At 38.5% G+C, this 27,742-nt stretch overlaps 3 protein-coding genes across 4 annotated transcripts; 1 reads left to right on the top strand and 2 right to left on the bottom strand.

The window, feature by feature from the left end:
• Positions 1-102: 102 nt before the first annotated feature.
• LOC102706048 lies at positions 103-5,166 on the bottom strand. The gene is made up of 7 exons (XM_040528742.1): positions 4,798-5,166; positions 3,869-4,594; positions 2,804-3,156; positions 2,035-2,246; positions 972-1,228; positions 710-888; positions 103-623 (listed from the first exon to the last, which is right to left on the bottom strand). Exons 1-7 carry the CDS (start codon positions 5,033-5,035, stop codon positions 543-545), a joined length of 2,046 nt encoding a protein of 681 aa, XP_040384676.1. The 5' UTR covers positions 5,036-5,166; the 3' UTR covers positions 103-542.
• A 10,967-nt stretch (positions 5,167-16,133) lies between these two features.
• Positions 16,134-21,479, top strand: LOC102705762 (B3 domain-containing protein Os11g0197600-like). 2 transcript variants are annotated; one of them, XM_040529177.1, is made up of 5 exons: positions 16,134-16,599; positions 18,755-19,289; positions 19,798-19,881; positions 19,957-20,120; positions 20,853-21,479. In XM_040529177.1, exons 1-5 carry the CDS (start codon positions 16,378-16,380, stop codon positions 21,132-21,134), a joined length of 1,287 nt encoding a protein of 428 aa, XP_040385111.1. In that variant the 5' UTR covers positions 16,134-16,377; the 3' UTR covers positions 21,135-21,479. The 2 variants fall into 2 exon arrangements, with proteins under 2 accessions (XP_040385111.1, XP_006663274.2); XM_006663211.3 differs by having other exon boundaries at positions 16,135-16,599; positions 19,777-19,881.
• A 1,851-nt stretch (positions 21,480-23,330) lies between these two features.
• Positions 23,331-24,309, bottom strand: LOC102705477. Its single transcript, XM_006663210.3, has one exon. The coding sequence runs from the start codon at positions 23,962-23,964 to the stop codon at positions 23,479-23,481; it is 486 nt and encodes a 161-aa protein (XP_006663273.1). The 5' UTR covers positions 23,965-24,309; the 3' UTR covers positions 23,331-23,478.
• Between the last annotated feature and the right edge of the window lie 3,433 nt (positions 24,310-27,742).

Below are 27,742 nucleotides of genomic sequence, written 5' to 3'. Positions count from 1 at the left end.
GCTGTAGCTGAGAGGACAAAACACTAACAGGAATACACTTCATTTCATGGTCACTTCTGATCTAGCAAAATCACAAAGGAAACCTGGAGATTCCACAGATTCTGGCAAAAAAATTTGCTAATTTGCTATCAGGGAAATTATAGAGGGTTGTTGCCTGTTGTAGTATTACATTTCAGTAAGACCATTGAGGATTACATTGAATCATGTCTTCACTTCGTAGTTCATTTGACAACCATATGATAATACACAGTGCTAGCTAGTTCTGGGGGTTCATGCCCCCACAACTTGTCCTAGATCACCCCAAAAGAACGACCAAAACTTTACCAATCGTTCCCTGATCCACCTTTGTCAAGCGTAAAACAGAAAGGCGGCAGGAACTGGCCTGGAGGATCATAGAGTACAGGAGTAAAATCGCTTGCGACCTTATATTACGCTTAAATTCCTCGGCAGGAGCATAAATCTTGACACTGAATAGTCATCCTGTGCTATTCAAGGTAAAATCCTAAAACTTCCTTGCACCACCCATTCTGCGAAAGAATCTGTCATCTTGTTAGTTGCGGACTGCTGCGTCTCTCTTCTGATCGATGATGGAATAGCTTTGCAATTGATCGCCTCTCACAATCCTGAACAATCATAGAATAATGTGTAAATTTAATTCAGTATGTCTGCATTCAACCAAGTTATGATGATCCACTGTATATGTACCCACCTTAAACATATTGAGGCGAAATGGCTTCTCTGGATTCGTTCTTCTAAGCTTCAAATATGTGTATGCAAAGCTGAGCTGATCACGGGGTGTGAATCGATCAACCTCATTGAACCATAGGCATGAAAATAAGTTGGACATTGGTGTGTGTTCCCTCACAATGAAAGAACCTTCAGGGACATCTGTACCAAGTTAAAAGAAGAAAAGAAAATTAGGTAAAAACAGTTCATACACTAGCAATAAACTAGCAGGCGAGAGTGCATACAGCTTGGTAGCAGCTTGTTGGGATCCAACGGATTGAACTTTGTCAGTCCATCTGCTTGGTAAAACTCAAACTGCTGATCAATTATTGTATGGTTGAACTTGTTCAGTTTTTTGTTCTGTGCAACTTCCTCCCAAACACAGTGCCGATCATAATGATTGGAAATAGCATATTCATAACCATGCCGCCAAAGGAAATATTCTAGGATAAGGATAGGATCATTTTGTAATCGCAATTTGCTGTCCAACCAGATTGAGAACCTGACACAAGTAGTAATGTCCTTGGGTATGAAAAAACAGGATAGTAAAACAAGCACAATAAATTTATGGAGCAAATATTCGCAATACTTATTCAAATGAGTACATTCACCTAACATCAAGATGACAGGATTTCACATTCATACACTTTCTAGATATACATCAAAATATATTGAGAAGAAATTGAGAGTTCTGTGTTTCTCTATATATAATGTGGAATAGAGAAAGGTTATGTAAAAACACCCTAAATATTGTATAAAGAGGATTCTCAGTTTGTTTTGGTCAACTGGAAAGAGCAATAAATACATGTGGTAATTGAGGCATTTGTTCTAGTGATTCCAATACAACTGGAAAAAAGAGAACAAATCAGAAAAGAAAAACATAAATTATAATACTTAGTAGTATACGCCCACATGAGCTCAACATATATGAGGCCAGCAAGGCACCAATACTGATATAGTTGAATTGAAGGAACCAGGATTATGCGCTACTAGTAGCGAAGCAGTCAGGAGTGCACAAATTGATAGGAACAGGGCAGCATGGGGTTTATCCTTGGGACAAGAAAGGGTGAAAAGCAGAGTTCCACATTGTGCCAGTTCTTATCAGTGGTAATTTTTTGGCAGTAAGGGTTGGCCTATATTTTAGAGGAAAAAAAAAAGATAGTAACCGGCTGATAATTGCTTGGTTCCAAAGTTGATTTTTCTTGGCAGATGGGAGTTACTGACCTGGCTCAGTTTAGCCGAGGACTAATGGCATTCGCACATACATATGAAAGTACGGCCAGCATATGTAAGAACATTCATTTTTACCTTGATGATGGGAAAAGACGATGTGCCAGGAATTTTGGTATTTTGCCGACTCTCCGCATGTCATTATAAGGCATATTCTTAATCAGTATGATCTTCCATATGCCAATGAAACCTGAACTATCCATTTTTTGGCCTTCAGACTCCAAAGTTTGCAATGTGATTTCATCCAAAAACATAGCAAAGCATACTGTCTTCTTTGATAGACTGGTGATCTGCATAGATATCATATAGAGCCATTTCTTAGATACTACCAAACTTCCATAGTTTTTTTAAAATAAAAACTAAATCATAACCTTCTGAAGCACTTAAAAAGATTATAGGAGAATTGGAAAAACAGAATGGAAAGGTCAGTAATTGTTTAATCGAAGTTATGGAGAGTGATGTTATGGGGATTAATAAAATGTGAAAAACGAAATTGTTTGATTATGTTCATGTACAGTTGTATATCCAAAAAAAATGATCCAAAGTAATATTGCAGAAGGTTCAGTTGCATTTAACAAGTCTATTATATATGGTTTCTGTCTCATTAGCTTATTAACAGGGCAAATAATGTTGTATGTCAAGAAGTACCTACAGTAAAATAAAGCTACTGAGATTATAAACTTCTGAGGCAAACCATTGAAAGAACAATAATTTTTCTATTACCAAAATATACAAGAGAACCAAAATAAATACATTGATAAGAGTTATATTGATTATAACTTATGGCTAATGCAAGATGAGGGTGTATCATAAATTTTTGGTGTTTGCTGGCAGAAAAATAACATACTGTTTTCCCAAACGGCGTCCTCAGACGATCAGAATTTCCAAAGATGCAGGAAGATACAGCAATGTGGCATTTGCTCATGTATTTTCTGTTTTCCTCCGATATATCAAAACCAGTGCTTGTACCATTGGGGCCCTTAACAAAAGCACATTTTAATTGTTGGTCATGAGCTAAGTATGATTCCTCTCTTTCTTGCAGACTCTGATGGCCAGCAAATCTTGGCTCCCAAAACTCTGAGCCAAGAGGTTTTTCTTCAACTCCCACATATTCCAAATTAAAACTAGCGAATTTATCATTTTTAGCAGGCTCCACGAGTTGAGCAGTGGAGTTCAGAAACCTCATTTCACAAGTTGAACCTGATTTATGTTTAACCAACTGATTAGAAAACCATCCAAAATAACAAAGGCTAGAATAAGCTTCATCTTTGTACCTAAAAAACACATGGTGCCAGGTATTCACTAGATATGTAATCGGTTGCAACACATTTGATACCAAGAGTATTTCATGTGATATAAAATTATCAAACATAGAAATCATATTGACAGCTCACAGATATTTTATACTTGTACAGAATACCACATTAATACAACATGATACTATAGTGCTACTAACATCTCAATCGTCATAAAAGGACACTAATATTATGGCACTAACATATACAGTATTAGTTGGCAGTCTAAAATGGGCCTACGCTGTTCAAGTTGTAAGATACCTGGCCAGCAAGTTCAATGTGCATGTCAAGTCAATATGTTATTCATGTTATGGCATAGGTAATGCCTTAGTACAATACACATGCTGTTCATGTCACGATGTAGGTAAGTACAAGGTAAAATAGCACATAGTCAGTACATTGTTACAAGAAGATTCTGTAATTAGTGTTTCTGATATCACTGCAGCAAGCTAGAATTACCTCTAAACAGTACAGAAGGCTATTTAAACAAAAGCATGGTGAAAGCCTAGCTATTCTCAGTAGTAGTACCAAAATGTCCACTAATCTAAACAAGAAATCAGGTTTATGAATTCAAATCGCCTGACTCAAGCATTTAAATTTCAGGAGGGACAACTCACCGGGCTTCTTACGCTTTGATTTCTTCTTTGATGCATGTTTTTTATCACCAGTCCCCGAAACCTTCTTTTGGTTCACATCAGCAGCATCACTAACATCCCCACCATCACTATGACCCCCACTTGTTTCCGTGTGTCTCTCTGAGGCGATCTTTTCCTTAATGTCAGTGCTATCGTGAGCAATGTTTTCCTTACTCTCGGTGCTCTCATGACTACTGTCACCAAGCTTCCTCCCGCCATCAGATGAATGCAACTGAGAATCATCAAGATCGTCCTGTGCGTCGATGCCATCATCATACTCATCATCTGGATCAACCTCCCTGATCCCAGTGCCCGCAGCTCCCATAGCATCCGCCTCATACTGCTCGAGCTCTTTCCTGCCCCCCTCATTGTACAAGGTCCCTCCTTTCCCACCTTCAGCTACCTCAGTAGCCTCCTTCTCGGCACCACCGGCATCCAGGGGCAACCCTTTCTCTTCAACAACAGGATCAGAGGTCACAGCACCTTTGTCACTGACACCAGCATCGCCGGCATTTCCACTTGTACCCGAGATCTTCTCCTTCTCGTCCTCCGAGTAGTCCTCATCCCGCCTCCGATCGTCCCGGTCCCAGTACCTCGAATCCTGCGCGCTCCGGCCGCCCCCGCCATGGCCGAACTTGAGCTCCTTCCAGTTCTTACTCCGGTTCCACTCCGGTAACCCCTCCCCGCCGCCCAAATCTTGGCTGATCTCTGCGCACACACGAGATCGCATTGAGACAAGCAACGACCAAGTCATCAAATCGAGCACGCCGAGGCGGCAAACACGAAATTGGATCACGAATTCTCCATCCGCACCGAATCGCGTCAAAGATGCGACTTTTTTTTTTCTACTCTCCCTCAAAAGAAAAATGAAAAACACCGGCAGGCCGTTGGGGGAAGGCAAGGACACGAACCTGCGGGTTGCCGGGAGAGGCGGCGCGCGAGGAGGAACACGCCGGCGAGCAGGAGCGCGGAGGCGACAGCCGCGGCGGCGGCGGGGGAGCGGCGGCGCGCGGGCTTCCCGGGGCGGCGGATCCGGGAGGGCTTGGCGGGGTGGGCGCGGTGGTACTCCGGGAGCGCGTGGTGGTGCGCGCTGCCGCCGCCGCCGAGTCGCGAATCGAAGAAGCCGCCAGACTGCCTGTACTGCGCCATTAGAGGCGGTGGTGGTGGTAGTGGTGCTCGTCGTGGCGGTGGCCGCGCCGGTGCCTGACCACCATGGACGGAGAAGAGGACGGGGTGGTAATTCGGCGAGAAATGGAGGGGCTTTTCTGTAATTTGGGTCGGTTGGTTGGTTAATTGCACGTGATGATGATGGGGTTAGGAGACAAAAAAGACTATTGGTGCCTTTGGTCTCTCTGTCATGGAGGTTGGTGAGATCAAGATGGAGGAGTACATTATTCTAACCAGATTTTAGCCATGGGGTTTAACATATATGGGTGTTTATTCTGTGACTGAGATAACAAATTGTAAATATTGAATTATTTTATGATATGCATTGAAATGGCAAGTGCATTAGTGTCTAATAGTATATTATTTCGCTATCGACTCAAGTTTAGCAGAATAATTTTTACTCACCGATAGATGTCGTAGTTATGACAACAAATCTAGCATGCTAGATATGGTGAATCTTTAAATCGTGTAGCACACAAGTAGAATGTCAATGTCATTGGGAGAACTAAATTACCATGTTTGAGATTAGCTAATATTGAACCTTGAATCAAATGATACATAACTGAGAATAGAGAATATAAATAACATTTTTTAAACTACAAGAGAATTATATTACCATAAGGGTATACCTATAGCTGTTGTGGCATGAGCGGAGAGAAATTAGATGATAGGAGAACCAAAATTCACTATATAAGGGTCGACTCAGTACAGTTTACACATATTTATCTTTTATCTTTTATTTTTTCAAACTTTGAAGTGTAATTTTAATGGATGTTCATGCCTAGGAAAGGTCTCTAGCCTAAGCTATCCTACTCCTCGTACCATCCACGATGGTTCTCTAACCATGGAGTCGTAGTATTCTTCTATATGGAAACCATTCTGTGACCCTTGCTTGCATGCACGAGTGACAGAATGTGAAAACAAGTGTGACATGGAGGCCGGTAGTGGAACGAATGGTGGAGAAACGTGTGCCCGAGGGACGATTAGGTATTTATATGGGAAGGATGGTATAATTGGGTAAATTTTAAATGTGTAGTTTGGGATGGGGAATATACGTAATTTTTAATAGTATGTGGAATCCAACCTTATGGTGTTTACTATAAGTTTATAAGTTTTTTTGAAGTTATGTGCGGTAAAAAGTGTGTAATTGGTATATGTAGACTCAACTTTAGCATGAGTACTATAGTAAGTAAATCTAGTTCCTATGTACGGTTATTAATTTCTCTTACAATGCATGTCACACATTTAACTCATCACCATCATCTAATATACTTTTATACTCGGGCACCAAAGACCTCTTGGAGCGTTGCGTCGTACATGTAATAAGGTTGCATTCAGTAAGGAAGAGAATAAGTTAACTTATCCAGCGTGGAAAATAAAGTAATAGATTAGTACATGATTAATTAATTATTAATTATTTAAAAAATATAAAATAGATTAATATGATTTTTTAAAACATTTCTATAGAAAGTTTTTACAAAAAATACACCGTTTAGTAGTTCGAGAAGCGTACGCGCGGAAAAAGAAGGAGTAAGTTATCTTACACATGCAGGCGAACGCGGCCTAAGTGCATTCATAAATTTTGGTAATAGAGCAGTAAATTTAGTGGTTGAAATCTCATGGCCAGACATACACTGGATGTGGATGTAGGGATACTACCATTTGAATATTATTATTATTGAATAAGATTTGTGAACAAATAAGTCAATAAATCGTTCTCTGAGAGGTTGTCAAACGCAACTGTATAGAGAAAATAGCATAGTGTGATATTTTTGATATTTATGGGCTCCTGCCGAACATAAAAAATTCACAATATTTTCATATAAAACAGTTCAATTCCTCCAAAATTTATATGGAACTCATCCCAACAAAATAGGCGATAAGAATCTTATTCACGATCTATCCTGCCTAATAAATTGAAATATATTTTAGTCTACACCATCCTCTTTATGTTCATGACTAGCTGGTTAGTTTATTCTCACTAGATATTTACTTTTAAATTTCAATTTTGAATGCATTAAGTCATCCAATATTCCAATCTTTTAACCTGAGATAAAGGGAGTAAGGTCGTGTTCGGCTACCAACCTAACTTATCTAGATTCCCCTCGTTTTTCGCGCGCACACTTTTCGAACTGCAGCGCATTGTTTGTAAAAAAAAATATAGGGAAATTGCTTTAAAATATCATATTAATCTATTTTTAGTTTTTATAATTAATAATTAATTAATCATGTATTAATCTATTACTTTTTTTCCGCTCTGAATAACTTACTCCAGTTGCCCATTTCCAAACGAACGCTTCCTAACTCCTTTAAAACAAATTGAATCATTTAGAATTTTGGATGGTTCACTACCATCACGGGTTTAATCATTTAGAAAATGTGCCTCTATAATAGAAAAAACGAATTTATAGGTGTGAATCTATATAGTATATATAGATTCAAACTCAGAAGTTTGGTTTTTTTCGCTTGAACATCTTGATGACAAGATCGGTGACGAAGATATCAAAATAATTAACTATTTGTCACTCTCATATGTGACGTTTAATCATTGTGTCTATGACATGTGATTCCAGAACCCACGTATCATATACATATAATATAAGATGCAAATATCTAAATTCGTTACTCTAGCCGTGGTAAAAAGTTAAATGCCCCAAAGATCCTGGTTTCAACTCGATGGGCCTACAGAGAAAGTAAGATGGGCAATCCACAAGTTTAACTGCCAAAGGCCTAAACTCATTCATATATACTTGTCGGGCCCATATTCTTCGATGGATCTGAAATTAGGCCCATAAAAACATGTGAATGGACCTGGGGATAAGATATATGAGAAATGTACAAATTATGCTATTTTCATATAGAGAGCGGATTTTAAAACCTACATTTATGTAGTTGTCAAAATTATTACGGTCTCTGTTTCATATTGTAAGACTTTTTAGCCTTGCATAAATTTATTTATCGATGAATGGATATAATTTATATATGTGTTTAGATTCATTGACATCTATATGAATCTATGTAATGCTAGAAAGTTTTACATTGTGAAACAGAAGGAGGACTCTCTTTCGCAAATGCTCGTTGGGTTTGATCATAAGTATATGAACTTCAACCGCCAATTTTTAAATAGCAAGAAAACGAATAGATTTATATGTAAGATATTAGTGCAATGCTTTCGCTTACAAACTTAATCATACAACCTTGATGATGAATAATTAGATTATTTAATTGCTGGTCAAAAGTTAGCAACCCAAAGTGAAAACCGGCAATTATTTTGAACGAACGGACTTTTTTTGCTACAACTTTAGTTAGTTATGTTAGCAGGAAACTACGATATTATTAGTTGAGTGTTTATAAAATAAATGGAGTTTTCATCTTGACTGGCATCAGATATGTGCAATACTCGTGCTGTTGTAAGTTGAGTTCGCATGCCAAAAATAAATAAAATTCTAGCTAAAATTACATTTAACTGATTTTTTAAAAAAAAAGTAGCTACTATCTCTGCAATTCTAAAATCGTCTAAATTCATTCATTGATAAATATATATAATTTATATATGTGTCTATATTCATTAGCATCCATATAAATCTAGACAATACTAGAAAGTCTTACATCGTGAAACGGAGGGAGTATATTTTTTTCCAAATTTACTCTCTCGCAAGCTCTGTGTCGATGGTGGTAACTTGTAAGGAAAGATCTCCGGGAGAAAGGCAGTTTCATTTTTTTTCCTTGAAGGGATTTTCAGCTATTATTCCGTTCATTCACTTTTAATAGCACCAGTATATCTCATTTGAAGTTTTAAACATTGCTTAGATTTTCTTCATGGGTCGTTGCATTCACATCACACAGTTAATTAATTTTCTGAATACCTAATTATTTACCCTCATCGAGTTCACGATTGTAATCAAAGATGCATGGCGTGTTTACTTGTAGCAGTGTGAGTAAGCCTAGTTCTAAAATTAGGAAGTTGATAAGTTGATTTCAAAAAGGTTCTCTAAGGAATAATGATAAATAATGTTCTTAAAAAATTATCAGTATCATTTACCAACTTCGAAACATGCTTATGATAATCCGCATCAGTTAGCTTAAAAGGAACGTTGATGGTCGTACTTTGGATAAATTATTCTTTTGGCAATAAGTGTTGTACCCATCAATAACGAGACGCTCGTTGAGATTTTATTAATCTCAAGATATATTGGCCTAGTATTTGAATCTGCTTATAGAGGTAAAGTGTCTAAGTGTGCACATCTAGAGTGTTTTTTATGGCATGTGCCATCGGTAACATAGTACGATATTCCCCTTCGTGTTCACAAGTATTATACCCCTGCGAAGCACCTTGTCCCCCCCACACACACACACACAAAAATACAAACGAGGGAGTTATAAAAGGTGTATAGTCGATAAAGCAAAACCACAAGTCACCTTTCTGATCTTTCCACCAAAGATAAATTCAAACACGCTAACTGCCGACCCTGGAACACGCAATATTTATTAACGAGGTTTAGCCAAGGCATAATCCCAAACTCTAATTCATGTGTGATGCTCCACAATCAATATAGATCCTACCTGATATGAATGGATGGCCTTACCTTCATCCTTTTCTTGCATGTCTATGCTACATTATTATCACCATGGTTACGTTATGGTGCCACCTCTATTTAAAGGGTTGTTGGGTTATAGAGTCCAACTCTAACTCCATCACTGTACCACCTAATACAACTTCAAATCTAATTGTAACCTAATAGAATTAGTATATTCAACACCTATTCTTATGGAGGGCACACCAAGCAAGAGAGAGAGAGCGGGGAAGCAGAAAGCAGAAGCAAGAGGAAGACACCAAGGACAAGGATGACTTGGGGGAGATGTCGCTATCAATTAATTTGTGTTGCCATTGCTCGAGGTGATCCACCGTCGTTCAAATTGTGACGAGGAGCTCCGTGCATTGCATGTTGTATGTCATCGCTACTCAAGGAGCTATGTCATCCCTTTATCTGCACCACCATCACTAGAGACATCTTGATCTACACAGTTCCACCGAGCTTTTTAGTCGATCATATGTTGACGAGGAGTGGATGAAAGCAAGTGTGCTTGAGGATGAGGAGGAGGGGGTGGCACAGTGTCTAGCGATGAAAGATGCGAGAATGTAGCATGAAGAGGGACGAAAGGACTTGGTAGTAGTGGAAGGGGTTGACAGAGATTAGGGAGAGGCCACAAGTCGTCGTGTGTAAGCGGTGGTCATTGGGTTCATCGGGATTCAGGAATCAAATGGTTTGAAAGGGCCCAACTTCGTGGGAAAAGTAGGAAAGAGATTGTATTCTTCCAGTTATATCACTGATAAAGTAGGAAATATATAGTATATTTCTTCTTAAATCACTTATACATGGGTCAACGGAAATTTTCTGTATATTATTTCTAGACTAGAACAAAGAATGATATATAACCAGGACTGAAAAATTTATAGGGCTAGAATGCCAAAATTATGTTGGTCTAGCACGGTATGGTGCATTGCACACAAAGTTACTATATGCTACATATGACCTAAAGCAACTTCATATTTCCTCTATTCCAAATATATCAACTACAACTAAAGGACCAAGAACATAATCAAGAAACTACCCACCATGCTAACTATATTATATTTTTGAGCTATTTATCTTGGCTAGCCATTCCACTAGCCAAATGGGGTAGCTAGCTAGCTAAGTTTGGCTAGCCAAACTAACGAGATATTCGTCACCTCCACTCATTTACTATTAGGACCCGCATAAAAATATTGATTTTGGATAGTAGGCATAAAAATATGACTACTCACTTCTTTGCTAGCTAGCCATAAGGCCATTTGGCTAGCATCTTAGAGATGTTCTAAGGGCATTCACAATTCAAAAACTAAAATAATATCTATAGAATTAAATGAGTTATCACATACGATAAAAGATGAAGTTGCAATTGAGTAAATGAAGAAGGTGAAAAAAAACCATGTCTTGAGTGATAGATGGTTTCTATACAATACTCAATGCATAATAAGAGATGAGTAGCATTAGATTTAAATGTGAATGTATAGTGTTTACATTGCAAGAGTGATATCTAGTACTAGTATTTTTTAACGTGAAAGATATAAAAATTATTACGAGTGTCTTGCATTAGGATTGTACTAAATTGATCTTTACTGTCTCAAACTCCATTGAACTTGTCCTCCACTTTTTTAAAGTTCAATAAACTTTGTCCCGTACTTTCTTAAACTCCAATAAATTGTCCCTATTTTCTTAAAAACCAATACAATGCTTACTCCAAAATAATTTTTTATAGAATAAATATTTAAGTTATTTTAAAACATGAGCCATATTTTTTTAAAGTGAGAGAAGCGTTTGCCTTTTATTTTTTTGTCACGTGGACTGTGAGAGCACGGCGAGAAGTGCCCTTGCGCAGAGAATGCCTTAAAAAGATATCCTATGTAAATGGTGAGTTCGTGGCTAGATTATTATTCAGTTTTTACATGTAAATTTTCTAAACTGATAAATGATACCTCTTTAATTTTATATAAAAACTTCATCCTTATATATTTTTAAATATATTTTTACTTTTATATTAGTTAACTCTATTATCCATTCTATTAAATACTACTACGGGCTGCGATAATCATGCAGGCTGTGACAATCTCAGGTGTCCAATGGGAATGATGGTGTCCATGCTCTGCTTCCGGAAAGGACAGGCAATCCAAGGGGAAAAAAAATGATGAAATGGAAGAGAAATCTATCCAATCGTCGCAGCAGCACATGGATGCTCTGCTGCACACCGCCGAAAGACGGCCATCATGTCTGGGCCTGCCCCACAATCCGTTCGTGTTTACCCCTTCAGCACGGAGTACAGACGTGTTCATCGTCACTACAAGGACCAGTGTGTATGGCAGTGCTTTGCTTTTGTACTGTACTTTTGTAGGATGGAAAGGGAGCGATGGGATTGCTGGACATGTCCTAATATTCGTCCATGTTAAAATATAAGTAAAATTAGGTTTTATACAATATCTGCCATGTAAAGAGTGTATTTTTTTTGCTTATTTTCAACGTGTACTTCTTATTTAAAAAGGTTTTATAATTATTTTTTATTGATATCAGATGATAAAACAAAAAAGAACTTGAGATTATTTTTAAAAAATTATATTTTTTTAAAAAATACGAACGGTCAAACGTTGGACATAAAAGTTAACAAATACAGTTAAACTGGAATAGATGTAGTAATATAATTATTTTTAGTACTATTTACAATATAATATCACAAGTTTCATCAAATCACTTCTTATCTAAATTTTAATTCATATTGGTCCATATCTATTAAGGGTGCAAAAATCCTCTATTTTTTAAAGTTGAACACAAATCTTTTCCCTTTAACCTTAATTTTAGCTCAACAATCCAAAAATATTTATATTTTACAACATAGAGACTATTTTACTTAGATTATGGACGATGTCGTTCTAAGGAATTAATCAAATAAAGTAGAAATGATGGCCCTTCAAAATGGAGAATAGGCAAAGAGATTTTTGAATGATTCAAATTCCTTATGATTTTGTATAGACCCCTTTGATTCATAGCAGATAGATTTTTTAAATAAACTTATGTTAATTCCATTGAAAAAAAAGCAAGAGGTTAGATATTTTGGAAACTTTTTATAGCTCAATTTTTCTTTGTCATGCATTTAAATGGCTTCTCTTCCTGCTTCATGTATCATTGAAAAAATTTACTGCTTTGATTCTGGTGGTGAAGTCGGTCAGTGACAATGTGAAATCCAAGCTGCCGACAACAAACGTTGCAAGCAGTTAGCAGCGAAGACCAGCAGCGGAGCCCGATTGGCCGCTCAACCGGGCTGCGAGGCCTTGTGTAGCTGGCAAAAATTTTTTTAAGTAAAAAAGTCATGTGAATGTTGATCGGATGTCGGAGAGAGTTTTTGATACGAATAAAAAAATAAATTTTAGATTTCGCCTGGAAACCGCAAGACGAATGTTTTGAGTCTAATTAATCCGTCATTAGCACATGTTGGTTACTGTAGCACATATGGCTAATCATGTCCTAATTAAGCTTAAAAGATTCGTCTTATGATTTTTTCATAACTGTGTAATTAGTTTTAATGTTTATCTATGTTTAATGATTTATTTAGTTGTTCAAAGATAATGTTTTTAGGAAAAAAATTTAGGAGCTAAAAAGGGCCTAAGTTGGATCTGTTACGTTCGATCATGCTGGCATGGTCTTCTCTAGTTGCAAGAGGGCGTATATCCCCAGATGGTTTTTCAGACTATCAAAAATGGTTTGAGACAACCGCAAATTTGTTGTTGGTTTAAAGTGCTGTTGCAAAATTAGTAGTAGAAAATTATAAAAATACTATTAGAAATGTTATTTGGCATTATTGTAATATAGAAAAACCAGTAACAAATTTGTAAAAGTTTCAAATGGTTTTTACAAATGGATGAACTTCTACATGTGCGAGCACCTAAGGATATACCTAATGCAGTGACGTGGTTAGTGGTCATAGCTTACCGAAGCTGACGTGACTATGGGAAGAGTGGTCTAGTGAGACTCTACGGAGCTCTACGAAATTTTAGTATCTCAAGCATGTCTCAGATGAAACACTATAGTTTGTATGAGAGGTAATATACATGTAAGTTTATTTGTTAAATCTAGTTTAGATCATACTGAGTTGGAAGGTACGTGGCTTACTAGTGCCTAGTGGTCTTATGGTTGAGGCAACGGGTTGAGGCTTATTATTAGGCTATGGATGTCCTAAACGACTCATATGTGAGAATCATTCTCCACATGCGGGCACATAAGAAACACACCTAAGAAAATGTTTCTCGATAAAAAAAAGTAAAGTTAAACATCACAGAAATACAAGAATCGATTACGTCCATTCAGACATATTCAACAAGAAAGCACTGCGACAGCAGTACACAGCGGCGGAACTATATCAAGATAAGGGGCACCTAATATTTTTTTTCTTATGCAGCCAAAATATACTAAATAAATTGGTATCCATTGACTATATTATTCTCTCCATTTGTATTTCAATTTCGGTCGTATGGATTTTGGGAAGACTTCAAAACTGACTTTAGAATTGATTCGCAATACCATTAAAAGCTACTACAAGACAACCTCATACTAAGTAATTTAAAATACAGATCCACCGGTGTAACTTTGCACATTAAATGGGACCAAATCTTTTACATTAAAACATAATTGTTTTGTCTCCACATCATCTCGTTTAAAATTAGAAACACCGTGAGACTTCTCATTGATCTTTGATTTGACAGCCATTCCATCCGTTTCACGACGTAAGACTTTCAGTCTTATTTAGATTCATATAGATGTTAATAGATCTAGATATATATATATAAATTATATATATATATATATCAATGGATAAATCTAGCTAGGCAAGACTAGAAAGTCTTATATATAATATGAAAATGATGAGGTAATATTTGATTGTATGAAACCAAGGCACTCATCTTTTGGCTTTCTGTTTGAAAAAAGACAAACGACATATTTGCAAATAAAAAATAATTTATAAATAAAAATCTTATATATGTGTTCTTAGTGATCTAAAAGCAAAGTTAAAAAACTATGATGGAAAAAACCCCTAAAATCAACTCTAATTTTAAGGCTAAAATTTTAAATTTTGACTTATAAGTATAAAAAAAATTTGAAAAGATGAGCATGTGGATGTTCTTCACAGTAAAATGCTTTGTATATGTGAGTACTGAGCCATAGCTCAATGGTTGGCTCTCGGTGGTGCGAACTAACCGGTGCGAGTTCGATTCATAAATTGTCATCTTCCACGAAAGAATTTCCAATTTCACGGTAAAATTAATCGTAACTAAACACATGTACACATATACTTGCTGTGGGCAGTGAGAACTAGCCGGTGCGAGTGCGATTCACAAATTGTGGTCTTCCATAAAGGAATTTCCAATTTCATAGTAAAATTAATCGTAACTAAACACATGTACACATATCCTTGGTGTGGACGTGTTGCTCATGAATCAGTGGCAAGCACCATAGTACATTTATACTTGGTGTGGGTGTGTTGCTCATGCATTAGTGGCAAACATCTCATGAATCAGTGGCAAGCACCATAGTACATTTATACTTGGTGTGGGTGTGTTGCTCATGCATTAGTGGCAAACATCAAAGTACATTTGTCCTTCAAGTGGAAGGTGTGGGTGTGTTGCTCATGCATTAGTGGCAAACATCAAAGTACATTTGTCCTTCAATCGCTTCCACTTGTAGCATGTTTCTCATGCATCACTCAATGGTATCATAGGACATCCATCCTTCAATCTCCTCTAAAACAACTCTTGTGTGAGAGAATGTTGCTCATGCATCGGTGACCAACACCATAGGACATTTTCCTTCAACCTCTCCCACTTATAGGATGTTTCCGTCCTTCAATCTCTTCCTTGTGTCGCATACATTTGAGTATCAACCGAGTTTGATGGTGTCGCGTGCATTCTTGAATATACACTATCCAAAAAAAGAACACTCGTATTCATGCATTGCGCGGTAACAATCACCATGAGTGTGAGAGAGAAATGCCACCCCTAAACAAAGATCCAAAATTTCAGGATTCCTGGATCCTATCTCTTTCAACACAACATACACCAACAATTACCACGAAAAATATATCTCAAATATATAATACAATACAATTCTCTCTAAAAAGAAAACATATCCAGAATCAGTACGAACACCTCCCTCAGAACTCCTAGATTGTGACAATCTCATCACGTCCTAGTAAGTAGTACTAAAATGTCATCAGGTGCTCAAGCAGAATCAACAAAGGAACAGTAATGTCACCAAAGTTCTCATCTTGGAAAAGGGTCGCAATCCACGCCAAAAAGGAGCACCAAAATCTTCACATTTTTTCCCCTCATCTGCAGGAGCACACACGGCTGCAGCGTCACTCCACTATAATGCACACTACCCGAAGAGGACCGTCGTGTCAGGAGGAGGAGGAGGCCATTTCCGCTCGTGCTGACAGGACGGACCAGTTTGCCCCCTCACTCCCAGGTGCAAGTGATGAGGGCCAGGACAAAAATGGCAGCTTTGCTGTCTTTGCGCTGTGCCTGTGCGTGCCTCCAGCGTCGAGCGGCGCGGGCGCCACTCCCGTCCCCTGGAGGCTGCGCGCAACGCGGCGGCTGCCCGCTAGGGGTATTAATAAACCCTTCCTCCATGGCTGGAGAAGGTTCTTGGCGTCTTGGTTTCTTGCTGCTGTTGTGGCGGCGGTGGTAGCAGCAGCAGCAGTAGTAGATTGGTGGTAGGGAGTGCGAGGAGGAGGAGGAGGGTATGAGGGACATGGGGCGGCGCAGCAGGGAGGGGGAGGGGGAGGAAGAGGAGAGGGCGGTGGCTGCTTCCCGTGTGGTTCGGGAAGAGCAGGGTGGGCGGATGGAGAAGGAGAAGAGGAAGGAGAAGGGGAAGGGGAAGGAGAAGGAGAGGAGGGAGGAGGACAAGCACTTCGGGAGGAGCTTCTTCCGGGTGCTTCTCACGCCGCAATCCCTGGAGCGGATGGTGATTTTTCTTCTTCTTGATTCGCTCCCTGCCTGTGCATGTTGCTATTGCTCAATCCCGTATGAATGGTTGGATGATTTATTGATTGGTTGATTTGTTCGTTCCTGGGGTAGTAATAATGGTGTATGCACTTGTTCGTTTTATTTCTTTCTATTAGGAAAATTGATCAGATCGAAGACATACATAGATTTAATGTGGAAATTCTTACGGAAAAAAATACTACTGGCGTCAACCGACAATAACCACTATGAGAAGATGATTACAGCGTAGGGGAATACACCGGGCCGATCATATCTCTAACACTTTCGGTTCACCAGATGGTGATTGTGCTAGTTGGATTCATGATTTAGGATTTTAGGAGTGTGATGTTTTCGGGACCAAAGGTGGTGGCTGTTTGATTGCACGGTAGATATATGTATTGTTTCTTTTCCCTTTTTGTGAGTCCCACATATGCCGATTGTGCTCGTTCGATTAATGATTTAGGAACATGTGCCCATTGTGCTCGTCCGATTAATGATTTAGGAACATATGCCGATTGTGCTCGCTCGATTAATATTTAGGAGTATGTGTTTGAGGCCCAAGGTGGCTATTTTTATTGTGGGATAGCGGTACACCTTTCTTTCTTTTTATGAATCCTATATATACTGATTGCGCTTGTTTGATATATTTATTTATAGAAATATTTGTTTCTTGGTTTCTTGCTGCTTTGGTGGTGGTGGTGCTAGCAGTAGTAGTACTAGTAGTAGTAGATTGGTGGTAGGGAGTGAGAGGAAGAGGAGGATATGAGGGGCGTGGGGCGGCGCAGGGAGGGGGAGGAGGAGGAGGAGATGGCGGTGCCTGCTTCCCCTGTGGTTAGGGCAGAGCAGGGTGTGCAGATGGAGAAGGAGAAGAGGGAGGAGGACAAGCACTTCGGGAGGAGCTTCTTCCGGGTGCTTCTCACGCCGCAATCCTGGAGCGGATGGCGATTTTTCTTGATTCGCTCCGTGCCTGTGTTGCTATTGTTCAATCCCATATGAATAGTTGGATGATTCATTGATTGGTTCATTGCCGGGGTAGTAATAATGGTGTATGCACTTGTTCCTTTTTATTTCTTTCGGTTCATCAGGTGGTGGTTGTGCTAGTTGGATTCATGATTTAGGATTTTAGGAGTGATGATGTTTTTGGGACCAAATGTGGTGGCTGTTTGATTGCAGGGTAGATATATGTATTGTTCTTTTCCTTTTTGTGAGTCCCACATATGCCGGTTGTGCTCGTCCGATTAATGATTTAGGAACATATCCCGATTGTGCTCGTCCGATTAATGATTTAGGAAAAAGGCCGATTATGCTCGCTCGATTAATATTTAGGAGTATGTGTTTGAGGCCCAAGGTGGCTATTTTTATTGTGGGATAGCGGTACACCTCTCTTTCTTTTTATGAAACCTATATATGCTGATTGCCCTGTTCAATATATTATTTATAGAAATATTTGTTTTTTTATTGTGGTAGCTGCTTATTGTGTCCAGGCGTCCTTTATGGATAGTCGAGGGATTATATAGATACCAATTCTGTTTTCAGGCATCGGTATAAAACTGCCACCTTGCAATGTGTTAGTTAGCTGTGCAAAAATGGGAAATGCATTTCAACTAAATGTCAGAGTTTTTGATATGGGTATGTATATTCCTGAGTGTGACTGTGAATGGTTTGCTTTGATTTGTTAGTTGTCTTATACACACACAAGTGATGATTAAAGCATTAATTTTGATATGTAGCTCTTCATTTGCATGACATGGTTGGACTTTCATGGTTAGCGTCAGCATCTTGATTTCACATTGTTTCGTGGTATGTGTATTCCGTACAAAACATGCTCTAATCATTCCCACTACCAAAGTAGAGAGATTTAATGTGTACGATTAATAGTTGAACATATAAGGTCGGTACCAGAATTTCATTTAATCCAGGTTTGTCTAACACTCTCAGGTGTATTGGCCAGGATTGCTTTACTGGTCGTGTTAGATAATTTGATTCCTTTGAGGACAATTATGTTACGCAGCATATTGTTTTTGTTTGATATATTTGTTTTGGAATTAACACTTCATTGTACTATTGGTTCACAAAGTTAACAAGTAGTCTAGATAAAAAAAAGTTAACAAGTTTTATACTTTGGTACGATGCAGAAAATTCCATCATCATTCAACCAGTGCCTTCAGAATCAGCCTACTGGAATGGTTTCCCTGGCTGATCGAAGTGGCAATACATGGAGTGCAGAGCTGACTTCAGATTCTGAGGGATTCTGTTTTGTGCATGGATGGAAACAATTCGTCAGGGATAACTTTATTCAGTGCGGACAATTTGTAGTCTTCACTTATGACAAGCGCTCACATTTCTCAGTAGTGGTGTTTGATCCATCAGGAATTGACAAGATGCCATCCCACTTCACTCACCTCTCAAAAAAATTGATCATCAAAACAGAGAGTGATGAAATGGGCATTGACAATGCAGCTATCACTTCAGAAAAAATGGCTCCCCTGCCGAAGGATAATAACAGAACCGCAGGAAAGATAGCCATAGATGTGGATTGTCATATGGAAGATAGGGTTCTATTGAAGAAGTCCAATGAGGCTAATGTTTCGGGAAGTGCTAAGAGAAAACGTTCACGAGCTTCCCTTGGCAAATCTAAGGCAACATCAATAAGCCATAACAGTACCAAAGGTAAAACATTCCTCTATTCCTTAAAATGTTATATACATTAATATATTTATTTTGGCATCATCAGCTTTATTTTTGTTAAGAAAATGGATTGAAACCCGGCCTCTATATCCAAAATGGATATACACAGCCATTTGGCATAGTCAGCTTAGAAGATAACAATCAAAAGTCAGTTTATTTTGATTTGTTTGAGGGGCCAGGAGTGCAGCATAACTGCACAAATTGCTTTTCACATCCATTTTGTTTATCAAAATTATTAAATGCACTCTTGATTTGTTCCATGCATGGCCATAAGTCGGGAGGCCACATGCAGTGCCAAAACAGGCAAAGTAATTGTGAAGAGGCCTATCTCTTATCTCTTGGTTAGAGGTGGCATGTATATTTTTGTTATCACATATTATGAAAATCATTGTTGTAGATCATACATGTTCAGATTCCTAAGGATTTTTTTGCTTATGATTTCGCATCAAACTTACTTTGGACACTATAGACTCCTCGAACAACATGTCAGATGAAGATATGTCTTGTAGCAAGTCACCAAAGGCACCATTCCTAATGCGTTTTATGTCTGGTGAAGTGGCTCGACGTGGCAAATGTAAGTTATCTGTCCCCTAGACATAGTGCTAATAGATGACTTCTTTAGATAATTTGATGTGGTTGCACTTTTCAGGCATGTCAAGGGGTCAAAGGCAACTAAGAGTAATATCACAGAGGCGTCCGGTAACTGAAGCAGAGAAGGACCATGCTCTTCAAAGGGCAAAAGAATTCAAATCCAAGAATCCTTTTGTTCTGCAAATAATGATGGAGTCATATGTCTATGTGGGATTTTTCATGGTAATGCTACTTTCATGTGTTAATCTTCATTCATTATTGAACTTTCCCATTTTCTATGTTCTTTGTTCATCATTATTTGCACAATGACACACTACAATTTGAGATTTTTGAATTAGTTCTGATTTGAACATCCCATCTTGATATTTGATTTCTATATATCACAGTTTGATAATGTGATCATAAAAAGTTGACAACTACATGAATCGCCAATTTGTGATAGTTTTCCTATTGTAGCATATCACTTTTATGTCAGAAGCATTTCTTTTGTGATAGCAAATTTGCAAGACTTCCTTATGATACTGGAAGAATCAACTCCCGCCTCTTTCACAAAACACAATATAGCCCTTTTGTACATAATGTATAAAGTGGCCATTGTGTCAAAGACACACTAGGCCTTATTACAAAGTTTCTGCTTACAGCATAGAGGGGCCTATAAATAAGCAACAGGCCATAGTAGTAATCTGCATGCATTCGGTTAATAACATCAGAAAATAGTCAAATTTAGTGGTTTGGACTGTTTTTTCTTAGATAAACTTCCAATTTGCCTTGAATTGAGGAACTTTTTTTCCAATTATGGCATTCCCCTGGGGCGGTACATTTTTCACTGAAAGGTTCATATTATATTTCTTGACGTTCGTCTATATATATGAGTAGTGTTGTCATATACCTGAATACTTTTACTCAACTATGTTGTTTAGTCCTGACTCCCTTACTTGTTTTTTTATATTGCAGAATATCCCATGTGAATTTGTCCGTGAGTGCCTTCCCCGGACCAGCAAAAGGATCACACTTTGGGATCCACAAGGGAAGGCCTGGGCAGTAAACTACGTCTACTACAGTGATCGTTCGGTTGGTTCTTTCAGTGGTGGCTGGGGCAAGTTTGCTGTTGGAAATAATCTGGAGAAGTTTGACGTTTGTGTCTTCGAGCTTGTCCAGAAGGATAACATAAAAGTGCACATCTACAGAGTTGTCCCCGAAATTACTCCACCCAAACTCCAAGCCGACAAGAGGTAACAGGGGTATCTCGGCGTGTTGGAGGCTTCAATTCCATTGATCTGAGGCTGTAGTGGCAATACCAAGGCTATTTATATGTTGGTGGTATCTAAAAACAAAATAAGTGGCTGGTTAATAAGCAAACTATTGTTCCGATTGGGTTGTTGAATGACTAGTTAGACCTGGTTGTATTAGTTAAAGAGTACTGTTGTTGCAGACGTGCAACCATTATAATGCTACATATATGAACAATGTAATTTGCATTTTTTTTGTGGTTGTTAATTATTTTTATGTCACATATATATTCATTCATATTATCATCAAAGTATACTGGTCCGAGAGCAGAAAACCAGATGATCTCATATGCTTCACCATATCTGATCAGCTTTTACATGGGCTAGTGCTTGTGCACATGTGGCTCTAGTGTGCAACTGAAGCTTTGATGAAAGTTGGTTGTTTGCTATGAAATGTTCTGATCTTATTGCTCAGGAAAAGAAAAGTTTCTCATTGTTGCCTCTTTTTTTGAATGAAAGACTACCAGGCCTTGCCTAGTAGTGTTTTTTTATCATCGTTGCCTCTTTCAGGGGAAACTGTTACTGAATTAGCTTCTCTTGTGATCCTGTTTTTTTCTTCGACCTGAAACTTTTGCAGTGACACCTTTGAGATGGCAGTTCAGGCATTAAAGAACCTAGAACTCAAAACATGCAGTTTTTATGCTTGCAGCAATTCTTATTCAGTTTCAAACTTGTTTATGGTAGAACAATTCTGATTCAGTTTCATGCTAGAAAAATTATTCATTTGTTCTAGCCCTCTGCTGCTAGACATGCTGTAGCATGATTAGCTTATGATGATGTGAGAATAGTTTGTTTCCTTTTTCTTGCATGAATATGCCCAACATGCAAGTGCAGATTGGTGCCCAGATTTTCTGACAGCGTACAAGGGAGTACACAACTAATTCTTCTGTTTGAGACCAACCGGTTGGTAGCTGAATGCCTGAATCCTCCTCAGCTCCAGCTTGCCTAGCTGACCTCATTGTTGCTTCACTTTGTTACTTTCAGGTCAATATACAAATATCTCAGATAACAAGATGCCGTGCCACGTGTCGGCGTCTCGCTCAGCCTGAGGCCTTCTTTCTTTCTACTCCAGTGAGCAATGGAGAAATCTGAATCAGAAAGACAGAAAGTACCAGCTCAGGTGACTTTCAGTGTTGATGTGTACTATGACTGCGATGATTGACTTACTTGCAGCACTGGTTATCAACGAGGTAAGGACAACTGCTAATAAATCAAACTGTAGATATCTAGGATGAGTTAGGTGTGAGTTTGAAAATTGCTCTGCGACAGATTCAGTTGACAGGTTAAGAGCAGAGGAATGCTTCATCTTCCAGGTATTTTCTGATCAGTTTGACAAATTACAGAAGTATCTCTGCCTGGGACAGTTCTTTTTTTTAAAAAAAATAAAAAAGTATGATCTGATCAGAAGAGAGATTATTAATACAAACTATATGATCAGTAGTGCATTGGGATTACTAATGCCAGCATTTCCAGAAGATGAACAAATGATTGTACTGTGGATCCTAGTCTGTTTTGGTTGCAACATTTATGAAGCTGAAGACTTGGAATCATCTGGCACTGCCTCACAGAGAGATTTCTGGTGAAGTCACCAGAAAAACTTGGCTAGCTCCTCCCTTGACATTTAATAGCTCCGTCATTCCGGTAGGTTTTGATGGGCAAGGCATCTGCATCTACGAGGTTGGTGCCATCAAACCAAATACCACTAAGATTACATTTACATAGCAAAATAATTCAGATAGATTTCAGAGTACTCACAAATGGTCAAGGTTTATAGAACTTGATTGAAAGACAAAACTTTGATGATTCAGAGGCCAATATACATTCTGGAGCCTTTTTTACCATTTTAAAAAAAGTACCTCGAGGTACTTCATTTTTTTAATAAAAATATTTAGTACCTTGAGATACAATGTGTTTTAAAGGTATTAAAATTTTGCACTGAAATTTTTAGTACCTAAGGTACTTCTCATGAGTGGTAAAAAAGATATATAACTAATAACATAAGAAGAATTAGAGGGAAGAACAGGAAATGATAATTATATAGGAAAATACTACATATTGAATTATTGATTACAAGAAGAACACATTGTTCAGAGAAAGGAAGAAATTTACCTCCTGGGTTATTCTACCCTGTGACAGAAGCATCAAACATGTAGATATCAATATATACAGATTACTAGTTTACACTCGGGTTTATAACTCATCACCATGATCATCATCATCATCATCAGTTGTCGGTTTTCTTGATTGCGGAAGCCTAGAGTGGAAATCTGATCCACTGATCGTTTCAGACTTCAGATCGGTGCAGTTCTTGCGTTCCTCGTGTTCTTGGCCAAGAAGAGGTTCTTGAGCAGCCTGAGCATCAGCAGCAGGCTCCATCTCCGGCGGCGCCGGACGATGCTGCCGGAGTACATGCTCCTGTCACGCTTCGCCAGCTGCTCGCCGCCGCCGGCCACGATGACGCCGAACCCACCGCCGCCGTCGACGGCGCTGAGCCACGCGTCCTTGGCCATCGGCGTCAGCCCTCCGCCCTTGATGTTGAGCGGGCTCAGAGGGCACACCGGCGGCGTGCGCGCCAGCTCCTCGTTGAAGTCCTCCCACAGCAGGTCCATCTTCTCCTCATCCTCACCACCGTCGTCGTCCTCGGCGACGGCGGCGAACACCCACGGCGGAGGGGAGCCGAGGCCGCCGAGATGATCACGACGAGGAGACGACGACGCCGCTGGAATCTTGCACTGCCCTTCTCCTGCCAAGCCGGGGAAGAAGGTGAACTCTTCCATGATTGCACGAAAGTTGCAATCTTTGAAACGAAGTTGCAATCTTTTTGATCTGTTTGTGTCTATCTCCTTGATGTATCTACTCTCCTCCTATATATATGACATGAATGCTGATAGCTATAATGTGTGTATGTATGTGTACTATGTATGAAAGCAAGTGTATATTACAAGTGGTCACTCATGAATGGTCTCACTTTCATGTAGGGTGAAGCATCCTCATCTAACTACTTGAAATGTGCAGCTGTTGGGAGAATTCAGATATGGTTGCCCAGAAGATTCAGAGTTCAAGACAGGATGGCAATAATGATTCAGTGATGATATGGCGATGAGTTTTCACTGTTTATGCAAGATGGTACTATGACTGATCCAATGCCTCTATTATAGAGCCAACGTTGAGGGACAAAGGCTGTGTAGATAGGCTGTAGGATGCAGCATCCTCGTTCACCTACCTGCATGATATGTGCAGCTGTTGGGAAATTCAGATATTGCTCCCCTAAATCTTCAGATGGCAATAGTTATGCAGTTATTACATGGTCATTACTGAATAGTTTGCACTGTTTATCCCAAAGTTACAAGGGACAAAGTCTGTAGGATTCAGTGATACACCACCCTAGGAAGAATGTTCATGTATCTGACCTGCCTAACAGTAACAGAAGATGCAGGTTGCTGCACTGCACTTGATTTGGACCAACCAATCACAAATTTTCGAAGTTGCAAAAATGAAAAGATTGCTGTTGCATTGTTAGTGTGATTGAAAAGCAAAGGGAAGCTGGAACCCATAGGCAGGCATGTGCAGGAGCAGCAGGATGAGTAATTGAATAGTTTTAGAGTGTGTGTGTGTGGGTGTGGCAGCAACAGCAACAGCAACAATGCAGTTATGCAGAGCCAACAGATGATTCAGGGATTGCTTTCTTTCCGATGGCTTTCTGCCAAAGATGTGTGATGTTGCTTGGAAAGATGGAATCTACCTTACTCTCTGTATGCTGTTGTGCATGCAGGAGTACTACTTTCAGGTAAAGAGTAAAGATGACTGAATGAGATGTTCAGCATTGGTTCTTACAAAAAGGAAAAGATGATTGAATGAAGAGCATGCCTTGTGTAATAGATTGTTTTGGCTGGCTCTGCATTGTTTCTCATGGGTGTAGTTGGTTTGATGTGACAAGATTCTAGACACATTGAAATTCTACAAACTATAATACTACTAGTATAGTGTAAGCTAGATTGTTCTTTCTTAGTTTTAGGTATGCCTTGCAGCCTTGCACATTCCAATTTCTAAACATAGGCATGTGAGATATCTACAATATCAGTACTATTATAGTGCTAATTGAAATAGCAAGAATGCAGCTCAGCCTTTTTATTTTGTGTAGGATAGCTGAGAATGATTAATCTATATGTGCTTTAGTTTCACTTGAAAGAAAGGATGGCATGCCAATGAAAAATTTGGAAGGGCATGATGACTTATTGCACATTGCACACAAAGGGGTTTATCAAGCACAAAGAACTTGACAAGTGGACCTCTCATGGAACTTTTGGGGCTATTTTTAGCTTTTGTATGGATAAAAGATTAGGTGATTCAAAGGAAGCTGGAATCTTGATGGTTTGGCTTAAAAGAAGCTAAGTGTTTCAAAGTACAGGTGACCCAATCATTGAGGATACATTTTTTTTTCTCTTGAGCACTCAAAAATGTCAAAGTGGTAAGCTTTTTCCTTAAAAACTTGATTTCTCATTTTTTAAAAAAAAGGTCCATCTTTTTTCTTTAGTAATAGTTGATCCATGCAATAGATTGCAAATGTTTAGGCCTCCTCTAAAATAGAGGATTAACACCTGCAAAATACGTACATTGAAATTTCTATGGGACATATCACTTTGTAGGAACTTAAGACGAAATTAAAGTTTTTGAGGTTTTGCGACATGTTTTCTTGCTGTCGTGTAAGTTCTTCGGTCTTTCTAGTATTTCATCAAAGCAACAATTACAAAACTTTCTCATTTTTTAAAAAATACCATAGGAATTTCAGGGAGTTGACACTTTAATTAGTATATGAATCTAGAGAAAACCAAATCATCTAACAACGTGAAACGAAGATAATACGTTACGCGTACCCTGGCGAGTCATCTCATGCAAGATTGAAACAAACCGAATAAATCCATGAACACGAACCCCTTCCGTTACAACATTCTCTCCCCCGTCCAATACATGATCAGTGGCTCAGATTGAACGGATACAGTACAAAAAAGCAAAGTACAGTTTTGTCTCGCAGCAACATGAACCCCTGTTGCTACAGTAAGGATGCAGTGTTTAATCTGCTCAGTGATTTGGATCCGTTCTAGACAGCAATTGCCAGCATGAGGTCAGACTCACACATACCATTGGTTTGGTCTTATCACTACCTCTGTACCATTGCAAATAACTTGCAGGAAAAACACATATTCTTACATAGGTAGGGTATCTTCCCTCTTGTTTCTACTGTACAAATGTACTCTATCCGAATTTAATTTGTCTATGTGAGGACTTTTAATTAGGTGAAACACCTTCATCATAATTTTGGTTCAAACTTTTAACTCTTATCTTGGTCACCATTTTATCTTTGTGTATAACTGTTGTGAAAAAAGGGATTCATTTTGAAGAATTAAAAAAGTTTGCACACACCAAATTGTTCAGACAGCCAGCATCCTTACTCGGATCCATAGATTAATTTCTCGACGAGATATTGCTCATATTTCGCGATATTTCGATATCTTGGAGCCACCCAAGATATTATTTCCCCTACCAAAAATTTTGAGCTCAATCAAATTTCTATATTTTATTATATTTTATTCAAACTCTTCTAATTCAAATAAAATTTGATTAAAAATTATTTTCTCTCCGCGAGATTTTGTCCAAGATAGAAAACTCCTGCGATATCTCACTATCTACGGGGATCTAGTTTTCCCATTATTGTCGACATTTTGAACTTTCTTCGATGCTTTCATGTATTTTTGGTCATGCCTATAGAATTTTTGGCCTCGGAAAGATAATCCAGATATTTAAGAACAATATTCCAGATCTTTTAATAATTATATATGGATTTATTCAAGTTCCAGTGAATCTGAGCATATTCTTCTCCACGAAAAATACAGAAGAATAATGGACCACTGCATGAGGGCCTTGTCTAATTGTGTGGCATGAAAAGGCCCAAAATGCCACAGCATTGCTGGTCCAGTAGATGACTCCCTAAAAATCTTGAAGACTTGGACACTGTATAGTGCAACTGTCTGTATGTATTGAGCTTTTCCTGTGAGAAAACATTAATTAATTACAGCCACACATAATTTAATTATGAAGTTAATTTGGTCGTGTGATGTGTGGCATGCATTTGGTGAGGACATGTGACAACAACTAACCAGTGGTCCAAAATTCACCAAGTCATCCGTGCAGTTTTGTGGTATATATGGAACACCTAATTAGGTGTTATGAATGCTGTGTTATTAACCAAATGTTGCCTACCTTTGAGAGTGAGTGGAGTAGACGAAGAAAATGATCACGCAAAACATGGCATCCCATCACTGACCATAAATTTAGTGCTAGATATCGTAAATTTAAAAAATAGATTAATGTAATTTTTAAAGCAACTTTTATATAGAATTTTTTTTGATAAAAACATAATGTTTTACAGTTTGGGAAGTATGCTCACAAAAATAAGAATTGTCTTTCTTACCCGTAAGAACAGCCTAAAAGCATCTTCATCTTGGTATTGTTCGGGCGCATTTTGTATAATTAATGGTTAAGGTATACATACTCATA

The sequence above is a fragment of the Oryza brachyantha genome, chromosome 11 (assembly GCF_000231095.2).
Source record: "Oryza brachyantha chromosome 11, ObraRS2, whole genome shotgun sequence".
NCBI classification, from domain to species: domain Eukaryota; kingdom Viridiplantae; phylum Streptophyta; class Magnoliopsida; order Poales; family Poaceae; genus Oryza; species Oryza brachyantha.
The sequence above is the reverse complement of the archived record's forward strand: the minus strand, read 5'-3'. Positions and strand labels throughout refer to the sequence as shown.